Here is a 16,966-nt window from a genome sequence, read left to right on the forward strand (position 1 = left end):
GGTTTGATTGAAGCGACAAGGGAGCTCGGCTTGCTCAATATGCCTAGAAAAGGGTGAGCGAGATATTTGGAGGAAAGCCTTTCCCATGGCGTCATTTCCTTGGCTTCTCCTTGTTGGGGTCCTAGACCTCTTACGATAATGTTTTCCTCCTAAAGTATGATGAGATGACGACGTAAAAGATTCACTGGGCGGAGTTCTGCTCCAAGGTCGGTAACTTCCACCACTCTCAGAGCTAGAACTTTGGCCTGGGGTGGGAGTCCTCTCCTTCTTTATTCGAGTCTTACGATGAAGTCGTTGGCGTAACCGGTCCACTTTCTTCTTGAGGTTATACACCTCCTCATCATGTGAGTTATGACTAGCTTGATGCTGACCAGTTTGCTCAGAATGCACAGATAGTGCCCTTTTGTTGTGGGTATGGGCCATATGACGGTCCCTCATTAGGTTTACAAATTGGTCCCTACACTGGGACCCCATGGATTCCAATGATCCACTTCGCCTGGGACTAGTCATACTAAGAAGAATTCAAAGGGTACTGAGGAGAAATCCCCACAGACACGCCAATTGTGGCGGGCAAAAAGTTAAGTCAGGTTTATGTCAAGTACAAACTTGCTATTTTTACTCAATTAATTTTTTAAGAGATGGGATGCTCAATCAACCTTAAATACCCTTAACAAGATGAAACGATTTAAATGGATGTGTTTGAATTAATTCTAAGTGTAAGTTAATGGTCAAAGATAAGAAGTAGCCTTGAAAGGCTTATATTGAGTTCCTCGGGTTTAGTTCGAAATAGTGATTTCAAATGGTTTTCAAGTCTTTAGAAGTCCCCTCCTTTCCTCCAGGGGCTTCTTGGCTTTATATAATCAGCCAAGATGTATCTAAGCCCTACATTTGGAAGGTCAAGGTTAGATTTCTCTGATACTTGTCCCATCAAGTCTTTACTAGAAGGCTTCCACACTGAGGTATGAGTTGGGTTGATGCCGTTCATAAGTCATTTTCTCATTAATGCGACCAACTAAGTGGGTGCAGAGTATCGAATGCGAAGGTGACGGATGCTTTATCTGTCATTTTTCCTTTCTTCCCAACTTGGGGACAAATCTTCCTCGTCGCCCTCGGTTTGCATCCGACGGCCTTTAGCCTTGGTTCTCAGTTTCCCGAGGGCATGTTGGCATCCTCGAAGTCCTCGGGCATTGTAGTTTTTTTGCACTTGCATAAGGTCACTTGTATTTTTCCGAGGAAATTCTATTGGTGCTTTCCAAGGTTCATACTCCTAGCAATTTCCTTAATCTATCTGTCTATATTCTTGGATCCTCGTCCCCCCACATATATTATTTAGATTAAAGCTCCATTTGGCATGGATTACTTTTGCAAACTTATTTTACTATTCAGTTTATTTTTGCTACTATTCATGGGTCTCATTGCACTTTGTAGTATTATTTATAAGTCCTACTGTACTATTTCAGCTAACTTTTACCTTTAACTACAGTACTTTCAGCAAAAGGTTTTCAATTTTTGCAAAATAAGTAAATCTCAAACGAACCCTAAATTTAAACCCTAGTTCTTTATTTACTAGATTTATTTGAACTAATGGAAACCTATTGAAAAAAGATTTTACTATTCTGACATGCAAATCTATATTAGTTAAAAAAAAAATTGCAAGATTAAAAAGAGTGATTATGTTTCAAAACCATCAAAGTGTTTCATTTTCATACTTAAGAGTCCATTTGGAAAAAACTTATTTAGCTAAAACTGAAAATTTTTTACTAAAAATATTGTAGATAAAGTCAAAAAAGTAGTTGAAATAGTATAGGGGAACCTAATCAAAATGTTTCATTTTCATACTTAGAGCCCATTTAGGAACAGCTTATTTAGCTAAAACTGAAAACTTTTTGTTAAAAGTATTGTAGATAAAGCTAAAAAGTAGTTAAAATAGTATAGAAAGACCCATGAATAGTACCAAAAAGTTCAATGGGACCCATGAATAGTAGCAAAATAAACTAAATAGTAATAAAAGCTGGTTTTTTAGTGTGTTTGGTAAAAATTAAAAAGTCAGCTTATTTTACTATTCAGCTTATTTTTGCTACTATTTATGGACTCCACTGCATTTTTTGGTAGGATCCCACTATACTATTTCAATTAATTTTTACCTTTATAGATAGTACTTTCAGTAAAAAGTTTTTAGTTTCAGCAAAATAAACGGACCCCAAACAGAGTCTTAAGCTAATGCCAAAAGCAACCTAAACTTAGAAAAAAGGCCCCTGGCCTACTGTCAACAGGTGGAAAGGAAACGCTAAAGTGGCAAATAGAAACACTTATTAAGGGTGTGTTTGGTTACTGGAAAACGTTTTCCGGAAAATACATATTTTCCGGAAATGCTAATTTCCGGAAAAGGAAAATGTATTCGGGTGTTTGGCTGTCTCGGAAATCGTTTTACGGAAAATCAATTCTGGTGTTTGATTCGTCCAAATATTTTACGGAAATCGTTTTACGGAAAATTAATTCCGGTGTTTGGTTCGTCCAAATATTTTACGGAAAATACTTTACGGAAAATACTTTACGGAAAACGTTTTCCCATGTTTGGTTCGGAAAACGTTTTACGGAAAATAATTTGGATCATTTTACGGAAAATGATCTAGAATCTGGCCCTACAAAATCGTCCATCCTTGAATGAAGTTTTGGAGGAATTGGAGAAGATCAATGCTATATTTTGCTCTTATAGATAAAATTCAAGAACCTGCATTCCCTATACATATCTGTAACAATACAAAAATTGCAGCACATTTGGTTCAACATCAAACATAATCATTCGAATATACCCATAATATTTATATAAAAACAACCACATCAATCGTTCACCATTGGCATTACACCTCAATGGCATACAAAAATGATACCTATTTGTGGTATCTGAACAGTACAAATACATAATTTGGGCAATTGTATCGTCCCAATAATACAAAAGAGTACATATATAATACATTGATACGTCAATATTAATACTACAATGTCTAGTTAATTCCTAAATCTACCATCACAGTCAACATGAAATAAGCAAATCAAATTTGTGAGAAAAAATAACCATCTAACCACAACTTCCTCAACCTAGCATTCTTGGCTAAAAATCCACGTGACGTCTTCTCATTCTCACAAAGATGGTCGAAGGCAGTAGCGAGCATATCTTCGCTATATCCATCCGCCATCATAGCCATTACCTCATTATACAAAGTTGTGTAATCTACCGGGCCCCGATTAATTTCTTTTAGAGCGACAGCTATTTCCTTCAGCTGACCAGACAGATCAGTCAGCACACTATCATCAGCAGCAGAAGCTGCACGCCCTCTTTTGCGGGACTTGGAAATTCCCGACCCAGTGGTGGATGATTCATTTCCGTTCTTCCCCTTTTCAACCACACATTCATCCACATTATCTGCCACAAACTCTGCACTATCCCCATTATCCCCATTATCTGGCTCATTTTCGATATCCACTCCAGACTTAGCAAAGGCACCTGTGGCTGTGTCCTTCCCCACCACAATCGCTAATTCATCGTAAAACTCAATTTTTTTGTTCAGATACTCGGCATGCTTCCGATGTGCCTATAAGGGAGAAAAGAACGTATATAATAATGCAATAATAACTTCACTCATAAATTCAATATAAAAGACTATGCAATAACAATGACACTATAAATTTCATATAAAATGCAAAAACATATATTATTATCTATATTAAGAAAATATAGTTGGAAGCCATACCATAACTTCTTCTTGGTATGTTTTAGCGTCACACGTTATCATTTTCAGATTTTCGTCCCAACCGAATCCACTCTTCTTTCTAAGCTCTTGAATAGTTGCCCACATGGACCTTAGAGTCCGCATCCGGTTCTCCACAAATACAGGGTGGCACTCAACCCCGAAATGGGCCGTTATCTCCTTCGCTACAAGAGCAAAGGAGCCGGCCCTAAAAGTAGTAGAGGGCTTATTGCCCTTTCCAGCCTCCTCTGTTAGTATCTTTAGCATCATCTCATGCATAGGTGGCAGCCACCTAAATTGCTTGCTGCTGCTAACTTTTTCCTTACCCTTTGACATTACTACATATGAAAATAGTATAGTGAGAGTAGCATTTAGTAATTACACTCGGAACATGAATAACAAATCAAACACACATACAACCACGCTTATGAATGTGCACAATAGAACGGAACATGCTAACTATCGAAATGACAATGTAATACCATCAAATAACAATGTAATGCTAAAAATATTTTTTCATTACATCACCAAAAGTCTATATTACATACATTGTCTTTAAAAAAAACAAAAAGAAAAAACACATTACAATCATAAAAATCTAAATAAAGTACTACTCTCCACTCCTGATATAATCAGACCACATGGCTTGACATATCTCATCTCTCTTAGCATTCCATGATCTACTATCTTCGACGGACTCCCGACGGGATTGTGTTTCTTCTTGGTGGTCACTAAGCTCTACTTGGTTCATTGCATCTTCCATAATATGGTCATTTGGTTCAACCCCCATAATGTGATTATGAACCACACAACACGCTAACACTACTTTCACTTGGGTTGGGAAAGACCAATATGGTTCTGCATCCAACACTTGAAAACGTTTTTTCACCACTCCAAACCCTCGCTCAATGGTAGTTCTCAATGAAGAGTGTCGGAGATTGAACAATTCTTGCGCATTCTCAGGAGGACGATCACTAAACTCTTTCAAGTGATATCGTACACTCCGATACGGTGACAATATTCCATTTTTATTACCATACCCAGCATCACCAAGATAAAATTTACCTACATATATTAAAAAAAAAACCAAATCACTACTATGTTTAGGAAAACACATAATATTTATTAAACTAACAAACCAAAAGGGTGAAGTAATCATGTAATACCATTGGGAATTGAAAATCCCCCTGGCCTAGCAAATGCATCATTTAATACACGTGAATCATGTGCACTGCCTTCCCATCCAGCCAACACATAAGTGAACTTTAAGTCGAAACTAATGGCAACTAACACATTTTGCGTGGTTCCATCTTTGCGACCACGAAATCTTCCTTGTATTTCAGGTGGCACAGATGCACGAACATGTGTACCATCTATTGCTCCAACACAATCCTAATTTTTGACAAACATAATGGTTTAACATTACATAAATCTTCACAATTTACAAAAACACACAAGTCGCAATATTTACCTTAAAATATGGGTAAAACCTTCTGCTATTCCTTATCTCTGGAGGTGTATCTTCGCTACGCAGTCTTATTAGAGCTCTATATAATTTCAGGACCCCCCTAAGGACAACTTTGAAGTATCTATGAACAGTCTCAGTTGATCTATAGATCCGACCACCCATTACACGAAACCTCACATTATGACCAATAATGTGCAAGAAAATGAACACTTGCTCCGTAACAGACATGTGAACAGTCGGACGTACGTGCTCCCCCTCAGTGAGGATGTGACATAAGTGGTGGAAAGCTATAGGCTTCATCCTAAGTTGATTCACACAATGTCTCTCACTTCCATGCAAAACACTATTTATGTATTCCTCTCTCTCGGCGGCATGGTTAACATAAGGCGCCCTAGGCAGATCTCTACGTCTACGTCGTAATTTCTTTAACAATGCAACCCCCACAAGGAGGACAGATGCAACTGATGCAAGAATTGCGGCTTTGGTTTTTTTCTTCATCTAACAAAATCACAAACATTGTAGTCTAAGAGATATGTAAACAAGTATGCTATTGATTACACCATAAATAAAATCAGCCACAAACATATAACATCCAAACCATCACATTGCATTCTATTTACACTATAACAATACCATCACATTGATAACTGCACTTTGATATAGCACAATACCATCACATTACATTCTATTTATAATCACCTATATACCCAAGAACATAATGAAGGTTTAAACACACACATATTGGTCTGCAAGAACATAATAACACCAAGCATGGGTGAAGCCCCAAAATTTCTACACAGAACCCAACTAACCAAATTCTAATAAAAATCACAGCAAAAACCAATCATGCATAACCAGTCAAGCCCCAAAAGAGCTTAAAAAAAAATTCAAACCACAAAGCAATTGGGAATAACCTGCAATCAGAAAAGCCCCAAAATTGATATATGCATCACCCATAAATACACAGTTTCATAAACCAATCATTACATTTCATATGCATAATCCACAAATACACAGTTTAATCAACAATGGATAATTGAAAAAATTAATAAACCTGCAATCAGAAAAGTCCCAAAATTTTGATATACATTACCAACAAATACACAGTTATAAACAATGTATAATACAAAAATTAATAAATAAAAACATGTAAAAAATTATATAAATATTTATATAAATAAACAACTATGAAATTTATAGTGTGGATCGGAGGTGAGTGGATCGGTGAGGTGAGTGAGTGTGTGGATCGGACGTGTGGGTCGGAGGTGAGGTGTGCGCACTTGATCGTTGTGAGTTTGAGCAGGTGATTTTCTCACCGTGGGTCTGCGGCATTTGGCGCGGTGGTCGTCTGGCAGAACTTGGCGTGACCGGTGTGAGGTAGATCGAAGCTCGGCGTGACCGTTGGCTCTCGTGCTTTCTGTGTTTGGTTGGCCGGATCGGAGCTCTGGGTGGCTGGATCGATCGGGGTTCTCGGATCGTTGGCTCTCGTTCAAGCTATAAGCTTCGCTCGTTGGCCGGATCGGACTTCGTTGGCTTCGATCTCGCTCTCGCACTTCGTTGGCTTCGATCGACTTCGTTGGCGTCGATCTCGATCGTTGGCGTCGATCTATTCCGCGCTTCGATCTCGTTAGAGGGCGTCGATCTCGTTCGTCGGCGTCGATCTATTCCGCACTTGATCTCTCTCTCTCGTTCGATTGTTTTTTTTTTTGTTCTTTCTCTCTCGCTTCTGTTTTCTGTTCTCTGTTTTTTCTCTCTCTCTCTCTGCGTTTTGCAAGCCACGGAAATGAATTGAAGTGAAAATGAGGGCAGAATTTCATTTCCGTGGTCAAGGCTTCAAACTTCGGTCAACAGGAAAACGTTTTACGGAAAATAATATTTTCCGTGGTTGGCCAAACGCCCTATTTTCCAGAAAACGTTTTCCTGAATTCGTTTGAAGCCGATTCAAACGCACCCAAAGAAGAAAAGAAAGTGGGACTGTTTGCCGAAATGGACAGAATTAGTTTAATCGCGAGCCCAGATTGTTTTGCGGACCTTATAATTAGTACACAATATATCCTCACAAATAAACTGCCCATGTACCATGCAATGCCAAGTAACCTACTTTGAGTACAAGAACCAATGACTCATACAGAGTCAAATGGCCCTCTTGAAAATATTCCAACAGAAGGGTTACAAGTAGCTTATACAATCTAATATGCTTTTCAACAGACTTCTCTTAAAGTCTTTAGCTTTCCCATTTCAAATTTCCAACAAATTGATGATGGTAAAAGGATGAGACCAAAAACATCAAAGTACATGTTCAACCCAATATTTTATGAACGGCAAGATCATCAGACATGCAAAAACTTACAAATAATATTGCAGATCAATAGAAATTAATATCATCTTTGGAGATGCTTAAAATATGAGACTGAAGCATTGCTATTTTTATTTTTTTGTGAGACTTTGTAGTTGTGGATAGGGCCGCTAAACATGAATACAATTGATGTAATTGCCTAAGACTCCAGATAAAATAAGACCCTCACTTGTAAAAAAATTATATATATATATATATATATATATATATATATATGTATGTTTGAGATCCATTTATTTTGTTGAAATTAAAAATTTTTTGTTGAAAGTGCTGTAGATAAAGTTAAAAGTTAGCTGAAAAAGTACAGTAAGACTCATGAATAATACAAAAAAATACAGTGGAGCTCATAAATCGTAGCAAAAATAAGTTGAATAATAAAATAAGTTGACAAAAATTATTTTTGCCAAACACACACACACATTAGTGTGCATTTGACTCTAATTAAAAAACTAGCTTATTTTACTATTCAGTTTATTCACTACACTTTTTGATACTATTAATAAGTTTCACTATACTCTTTTAGCTAACTATTATTTTTATCTGTAATATTTTTAACAAAAAAACTTTCAATTTTAATAAAATAAACTAATTATAAACAGATCCATAATGTATTTATTTATATATATTAATTACAAAAGTAAAAACAATTTAGTTAGATTAATAAAATGCATTAAAAATGCCCATTGAAATTGCCGAAGATTATTTATGAAGGATAAAAACAATGCGCAGTCTGCTCACTGTCACCCTCCACGGTGACAGTGCACGCTGCACAAAACTTGTTCCTTGATAGAATGATAGGCTGATTCGACTCAACTGTTCTTGAGTATATAATATTTTATAATCTAAAAAAGTGGAAAACAATTTCATAGCTACAGTGAAGTGCAAGAGATCCCTGCACATAGCTATTAGCTAGCCCCCACCCACACGGCTACACTGCCTACACACTACTAACCCAATAACCCAACCAGACGGGCCACACCCACACCCACACCCACACCCACACCCAATGTATACCCACTCAAACGTGGATTTCCATGGCGCCACCAAATTTATCTCCAACGTCCAAAACATAAGCAGTGAGATGGACAAAAAATAGCAGAAAGACGCTTTTAAAAACCATGGTCAAACAAAAAAAGGGTTAGATACTGAGTATTTTTCTCACCATAGACTTGCATTGAAGTAAGATGAGTTTTCTTCCACTAGAAGCATTCACATAATCTCATCTAAAAGATTCCGTCTGTTTTACATCAAAATCCTACTTTTTCTATTTTACACCATTACTTTTACAAAACACCCACATCAGTTCATCTATTCTATCACATCTCTTATTTAAATAATCAATTTTTTTAATTATATTATTATATCTCTCACCTAACCCATTTTTTTCGTTTTTATACGCTCTCTCTCTCTCTCTCTCTATCATATTTTCTGATTTCTTTCTCTCTCTCTTCTATCTCTCCATACCCAGTCTCTCCCTCTCGGTCTATCTCTCTATACTCATCTCTCTCCTTCTCGGTCACAAACCAATCCACATCATCACAGCTCCGATCACAAGCATCGATCCACAGCTCCGATCACCGATCCACAGCAGCTCCGATCACAAGCTCTGATCCACAGCACCGATCCACAGCTCCGATCATAAGCATCGATCCACAGTAGCACCGATCCACAGCTCCGATCCACAGAACCGATCCACAGCTCCGATCACAACTCTGATCACAACTCTGATCACAAGCATCGATCCACAGCTGCACCAATCCATAGCTCCAATCCACGGCTCAGTTCTCCCTAACTCCGATCCACAAGCACCGATCTCCCTAGCTCCGATCAGGCAAGACCCATACCCACGAGCTCCGATCAAGCGAGACCCACGAGCTCCGATCGTTCCGATAAGCACCGATCTGTCTCTTTTTTGTTTTTCCGTTTGGGTTTGTTTGTGTGTGGGTGTGTTTGTGTATCTCTTTTTTTTTTTTTTTTTTTTTAGCAAGTATATCTCTGTGTTGATTTTTTTGTGAGGATGTGTTTGTGTGCATCTGAGGAAAATAAGATGAGGAGTTGAGGTCGTTGTGCACGAAGAAGAGAGAGAAAAATTGGTGCGAACGGAAATTAATAAAAAACTAAATACACATGCTACAGTGCCCGTGTAAATTTACACAGGTACTGTAGCTCGTTGAAAATTTTAGATGATTATACACGATTTTAAATGGACTGATATAGTGTGTTTTTTGGTTCAAAATATGTAAAAGTGACCAAAATGTATATTTTACACATTTATACAAGAGCTTATGTGAATGCTCTTAGTATTTGAAAAATGGAGTAACTTCTTCCCCTTCATCTCAAGCAACCTGTATGGAGGAAAAGTATCTAGAATGTCACCATCTTATATCTCATTTTACTAGCTCAACAACACACACACAGACACACACACACACACACACACAAGTTATCAACTCTCAAGCCAATATCACACCCCAAAAAAGGAAAAAAAAAATCCGGCTCCAAATTATGGAAAAATATTTAATCAGTATTTTAAAGAAAATATTCTTCTATTGAGTAGAAATAACAAGTAAAATCAAACCAATATATTAGTCATAAAAGAAGCGAGTTCATTCTTAATTCAGTAGCTTAAAACTAGTAGATAAATTTGAAACATGTAAACCAAAGCAATTAGAGAGTCCATGAAGAAAAAACTAATTCAAACTAAAGATTAAAATCATTTTCCCCCAAAACAAAAAAGGCAATATTCCTAACGTCTAGTTAGAAACTGGCATTTAGCATCTACGGTTTTATTTCTAAAGTAGAACTAAATCCACGAAATTTGCTATTACAACAATCAGTAGATGAGCAACCTCAGCATTTGTGCATTCCTATATCAATAAGACAGACCCCATCTTGTACAATTTGAAAGAAAGTGAACCTACAAAAGCTGCATATCAGCAATCTAGTGACCAAAAAAGAAAGATTGCCTCAGCTATTCAAGCCCATGATTTGATTTATGAGTTTAAAAGGAAAAAACACAAAAAAACAAAAACAAAAACAAATACATAAACGAAAACAAAAAAAAGGAAGAAGAAGAAGATAGGAAAAAGATGGTCTTTCAGAGACAAAATCCAGAACAGATCGGATGGCAAAATATCTAAAAATTCATTTTGCCATCAACCACCCAATCAAATTCCTTACCATTAGAAGGCCGATTGGCGGCTGTGTAGGCATTCTTGATTTTTCATTTTTTCCGATTTTCTCCATGTTCTTTAATGTCAAGTACATTTACTCTTACAACCTTTATTGTATATACCAACGTATACAGTGGTTATAGGACGTGGGTAACAAAGGGGTGTAAGTGCATTCACTTTTGGAAATGCCTTCCTTACCTCCCTTGTATGCGTAACTAATGGAATATGAAGAAATCTCTCTCTCCATCTTTCTCTTGTACTCTTTGGGTTTTTCTCTAGCAAGGTTCTTAGTCAATGGACTAGTGGCGGAGTTAGAAATTTATCTTTAGACGGTCATATATATATATATATATATATATATATTTTGTGTATGAAATGTAAAATAGTAATGTAATACTTCATAACTCAATATGTGTTATAAACAAAAGTGTATTTAATTAAAATTAAAAGGAATATAAAAAAAAGAAAGCAATGAAAAGTAAAGTAAAAATAATCAAAATAAAGCAAATGCAAAATACATGGGAAAGAGTTAAAAACAAGGGATTAGCCAGTCAACGAGGGGCATAGAGCATTGTACAATCAAGGAATGAGGGGCCCACGACATGGAAATTTTAATCTTTCACTCTTTTTTGTCTAATTTAGTCACACAGTATAGAACTTTTACTTTTAAACAAACTACAGCAACAGTGAGAGGGAGGAAAAGGAAAAAACTGAAAAGAGAAGAAGAAGAAGAAGAAGAAGAAGAAGGCAAATGCCAAGTCACCAACAGAGACAGAGAGAGAGAGTCACTTGTGTGAGGCAAAATGTTTCTGCAACTGTGTGGTGGACTTGGTGGTGCGACATATCAACAAAGTTATTGATTCTTCAATTTTTCTACTGCTATGTACAAGTAAGCCCTAGATGTGTAGGGATAAAAATTAGATTTTTTTTTCCTTTTTATTTGTTGAGGTAATTGTTAAAATACCTATGTATTCATTTTAAAGATGCTGAATGTTTAATTATTGTAATTTGTTAACATATGTATTTATAGATTGTATTTTATTTAAATGAAAATTATGTTTATTTTTAGATTTTCTTAAATATATATGTATATTATCAGGCATGGGGCCACAATGATAAAGTTATTTAAAAATTTTCAAATTATTTAAGATATTTCTTAAAAAAAAAACCTTTTTAATTTTTTTCAAAATTTTTGGGGGCCCCTCTATTCTCAAGTGGCTCTGCCATTGCTATGGATGTTGTGTAACTTGCTCTAGTAGTAAGCTTCACAATAAGCAACTACAGTTTGGGTTATAGAGGCATGGTTTACAATGTGAAAAAAAAGCCATATACAAGATCCTAGAGGTATGTACTCGATTTCTTTTAAGACAATATACTAATATAGGGAAAGTAATCTATCATAGAATCCACTCTCACAAAGTTCCCTAAAATGCAATTTTGATTAGAAACTTGATGTATTAAACCGTGCTTTGTAACAAAACCTGTATTTCGCATCTTGTTCAATGTAGGTAATAACAAAAATGTTACCATAAATTTTTCACACAAGAATATCCAAAAGAAAAAAAGAAACCCAAACATTTTAAGCAAAGAATAACAGAAAAAGGTGTTAGTATAGCAATTTGGCATATCATCATGAATTCATGATATAGTCAGTGTATGTTTGGATAGCACATTTAAGTGCTGCGTCTGCGTTTTCTTTTTTTTTTTTTTTTTTTTTTTTTCGCTGCAATTGTTGACCGGTCTTTTGTGAACAGTGCATAAATGTACTGCTCACGAGTCCCAAAAACTCCAATTTTTATCAACTTTTTCATTAAAAATGGATCTCACGGTACTATTTACACATTTAAAAATTATTTTGCTACAGTGTTTTTAGTTTTCAGTTTTCAATTTCAGCAAAATATGTTCTATCCAAACAAATCCTCAATCTCACTTGAAATAAAAGCTATTATTTGAGATGCATGCCAATAAAAGGCAAAACACAATCAAATCAAGCTACATAGTCTAGCATAGGGTGAGATACATCCCAAGTAGAATTCTTGGGAAGAAAGAGATGTGTATACAAGTAAAGAGACTTTTTAGGAGTCGAGTAAAAATAAGTTGAAGTAACCTTCAACTTAAATGATGCTCTAAATTAAACTTGGGGCCTTATAAGGTTGCAGATGAAGGACATTCCAGTTCTGAGTTAAAACCCAAGAAGAAAAGATTGGAAAGTGAGGGGAAATAGGAATTTTTTTATTTTTTCTAAAACCCAATCCCATTGACAAATTTTTGTCTTTCATGATTCATATACTGCAATAGACAATCAGGCCTTGGACAGAAGGTTTTTTTTTTTTGAAGAGAAAGAAGGAGCAATTCTAAACCATTCCTAAATATAAACAACTCATTTTTGAAAAATCATGCTCACATCCAAAGTTTGCAACTTCTACCATGATATGCTAACAGTTAAAACCTACCATTTAGCAAGCAGAAGGCTTCATAATTAGTGATAGTTTCATCCACAAAATACAAATTTGTCTTTATTGGAGTTTCTGACCCAAGAGCAGAATGATCCAGCAGCAAAGAGACATCATAGACTTTCAAGTTAAGGGCCAATTAATTTGTCCAAATACTAGGATTTTGGCTTTTCCAATTAAATGTATTACCAAAATGCAATTTGTCCAAAGCTACATGCTTCTATAAAAATTAGGTGAAAAAGTTAATAAATATAATTTTGTCCCAATTATATATAATCTGATTTTTTTAAAAAAACAAAACAAAAAGGTAGATGTTGTGAAAGTATCTACATGACCTAAACTGTCAACGAGCTCTCCAAATATGTTGCACTTCCACTTGACACCTATTGTAATATTAAACAGTTCGCTGTGATCTTCTCTTGAATTTATATGGAGTTGTAGCTGTTGCGTGTAGGGGTTGTTCATATTTTACTAGAAAGGTTTGAAACACCCCACCCCCATTTTCCCTAGGTTTCCAAAAATATTACCGTACTAAAAAAGATATTTTAGTGATAGATCATATTAGAGTCAAGAATATAGTGAAGTCTTCTCAAAAAAAAAAAAAAAGAATATAGTGAAGTCACCTTCCCTGTATTCTAACAGTAGCAAAAGTTATTGGTGTGCATGTTCCAAACACTTGGTATTTAATCCCATAATTGTACTACTTGAAATTTTATGAAATTAAATGGTAAGTAGAGCCAACGGCTCTCATGCTGCCAAGCGGGTCAATCTTGCCATGATAAGTGGCATTTCTCTAGCTTGACATCACTAGATTAGGTGGGAATCATGGCTATCATGTGGCCAAATGGCTAAATCCTATTTATGTGAGTTAGGCAAGATCAATAGCTCACACATTTCCAAGTGGCGCGATCCCATGTGTCCTAATGCCATAACTACCTCCCTACAACTCCTTTAAATAGAGAATAAGGGAGAAGAGAGAAAGAAGATAGAGAAAAAAGAATGAGAATAGAGAAAGACGTTTTTAGAAGGTTATTTTTGAACCTTGTGTAGAAGTGTGTCCAACACAAATATAGAAGACATGGTCGAATCTTGAGAGATTGTTCAGCCAAGAAATTGTTTTGCGCCAAGCTTTGCACCAAGTGGTACAAATTAACCATAAAAGGCATTCATATGACTCTATAACCCCATCAAATTGTTTGTAAACTCATATTATTTTTTATTATTGTTATTAATTATTTGGATTCAACTTATTGTATTGGCAAAACAAAAGAATTTGTGAGCATTCCCCAAAAATATTTTTTCAAAAAAAGTATTAATAACATTTTTAATGCTATAACCGATAGTATAGTAAGCAAAATCAAATGAAAAAAAAAAAAAAAAAAAGGGGAGGACATTGGAAGGAGGATCAACTTTTAACATATCAGGCTTAGATACCTTCAATACATCTCGACTTTTCACGTTCTTGATTTCTTGACTGTATACGTGCACTTTTTCGAGACGGGATAGAAATCCATTTTCGAAGCCTAGATACTTTTGGATTTACCATAAACTTTTCATTAGAGCTTTTCTTCATTTGTTCCAAGTGATGACTAGTAACATTACAACAAAAGAAAATTAGTATATAAGTAAACGGTAATTCTAATTATATTGATGTAATGAAGAAGAATGACCCGGAGTTGCCAAAGGAAGGACTAACGAACTACCTACAGTGGTATAGCACTCTACACCCTACACACACACACTCACCATATCAATATACGTATACGTTGATAGCCTTCTGTAAAAGGCCCCTTTCTCTCTAGTTAGTAGCTATTAAAAATAGTTTTTTTTCAAGCCAAACAATGGCAAAGTACTAGGCGCGGATCCCCTTTCTCTCTATGTAGAATGTTTAATGAGTATGCTTTGATTAGTACTTCAAAGTAGACATGGCTAAATGGGCGGGTCGGGTCAGGTTCGGGTTGGGTTAATCGGGTTTGCGGGTCAAACGGGTTGCTAGTCAAACGGGTCATTTTTAAACAGGTCAATCGGGTTGCAGGCCTTGCGGGTCAATTGGGTCGTGGGTCGAGTTGACCCGTATTTTTCAAACAATTTTTTTTTTTGGAAGTAGATGCAATTTGTCAATTATTTATGAGTTCCTTAACTCTAATTAGATTCTCATTGGTGATATTGTTACCAATTACCACTAAACACTTGACTTGATACCTAAATTTAGTGCAACTCTTGTTCCAGCTTTCTAAAAGCTAATTTTGGTATAATCTTCAATCTGTTTAAAGTAGGAAGAGAAAATGAAGGTGGCAAGTAAAGTATGACAAACTATAATGGAGTACATAACATATTAAGTAAAGAAGAATAAGTAAATATTCTATAAGAATTACACCTCAATCTCAATCTATTCAACATTGGTAGACGTGGCAAAACGGGTGGGTCGGGTCGGGTCAGTCGGGTCGCGGGTCAAAACGGGTCACAGGTCAAATGGGTTGCTGGTCAAATGGGTCGGCTTAGAAAATTCTGACCCATTTTGCCATGTCTACTTCAAAGTTTAAACAACATAAGTTTTTTCAATTCCAATGATATCAAGTTTAATATTTTGAAGACAATGTAATTCCAATCTTAGGATGCGTTTGTTTTGGCTGAAAAGGGTTTCAGGAAACCATTTTACCCCCCTCTATGTGTTTGGTAAACACAGGAAATTTGGTCAAACAGAAATCAATTTCCGTGTTGACCGTAAAATAACCCACTTGGCCCGTAAAACCATTTCAGGTTTTATTTTACCTTCAAATCAATTACACTCCTCACACACTCTCTTAAGCTTCTTACACACACTCCTCACAGACACTTTCCAAGCTCAGTTGTGACTGAGCTCCATGGAGCAAGACACACCAAATGGTGAGTTTCCACAGACCGAGCTCCAGTCCGACGACCCACAATCCGTCAATCCACACTTCGGAAAATACACACCCGAAGAGAGAGAGCTCAAGCACACTCCACCTGAAGAACCCAAGCACATCCTCACCAGTCAGATCATCGTCCTTGTTCAAACCCATCCTCGCTGGTGATGCTCAGAACCACCCCTCGACACACGGCCCCGTCATCGCATGCAAGCCACTCCGCCGACCCATCCCTTGTCCTCGTCCTCCACTGACCCATCCCTCATCCTCGTTCTCACCGACCCACCTCCATCGACCCATCCCTCATTCAAACCAACCCATACCTTCAAATCAAGTTTTATGGATTGAAAAGTCACCACCAAGCACAGATCGAAGCCTTGTCATCTCATTCTCGTCGCCGCTGAAACTCGTCATCAACGCCAAACACAAATCGGAGCCTTGACCCGATTTCAACCTCTCTCGATCTGCCACTCTCTTTCCCTCAATCTCTCACTCTTTCTTCCTCCCCCTCTTTGTTTGACTGAGTTTGAAAGTTTAATGGTTTTATTTTGATTTTTGTTTCTTTAAAAATTTTATATCTTGCAATTTTCTATTATAAATTTTTTTGAAAGTTGAGAAAATGTGAAAAATTTGTAGGAAAATAGCATTTTCAGAATGTTACCAAACATTAGAAATCGTTTTCTGGACTATTTTCCATTGCACACCCAAACATTCGGATTTTAATTTCCTTACGGGAATTCATTTTCCCTTGCATTCATTTTACACTCGGAATTTGATTTACATCGAACCAAACAAAGTCTTATTATATTAGCTATGAGTCCATCTCCTTTTAAGATTGCAAGAGGAAACGTAATAAAATCATTTTACTAAAGCTGACAT

The 16,966-nt window shown here is 36.3% G+C and overlaps 2 protein-coding genes across 2 annotated transcripts; both read right to left on the reverse strand.

Moving 5' to 3' along the window:
* Positions 1 to 3,053: 3,053 nt before the first annotated feature.
* On the reverse strand, positions 3,054 to 4,085 carry LOC126691332 (uncharacterized). Its single transcript, XM_050386384.1, has 2 exons — positions 3,753 to 4,085; positions 3,054 to 3,593 (listed from the first exon to the last, which is right to left on the reverse strand). The coding sequence occupies exons 1-2, from the start codon at positions 4,083 to 4,085 to the stop codon at positions 3,054 to 3,056; spliced, it is 873 nt and encodes a 290-aa protein (XP_050242341.1).
* Positions 4,086 to 4,359: 274 nt separating this feature from the next.
* LOC126691333 (uncharacterized) lies at positions 4,360 to 5,854 on the reverse strand. Its single transcript, XM_050386385.1, has 3 exons — positions 5,221 to 5,854; positions 4,916 to 5,141; positions 4,360 to 4,814 (listed from the first exon to the last, which is right to left on the reverse strand). The coding sequence occupies exons 1-3, from the start codon at positions 5,713 to 5,715 to the stop codon at positions 4,360 to 4,362; spliced, it is 1,176 nt and encodes a 391-aa protein (XP_050242342.1). The 5' UTR covers positions 5,716 to 5,854.
* Between the last annotated feature and the right edge of the window lie 11,112 nt (positions 5,855 to 16,966).

Source organism: Quercus robur, chromosome 7 (genome assembly GCF_932294415.1).
Source record: "Quercus robur chromosome 7, dhQueRobu3.1, whole genome shotgun sequence".
Lineage (NCBI taxonomy): Eukaryota > Viridiplantae > Streptophyta > Magnoliopsida > Fagales > Fagaceae > Quercus > Quercus robur.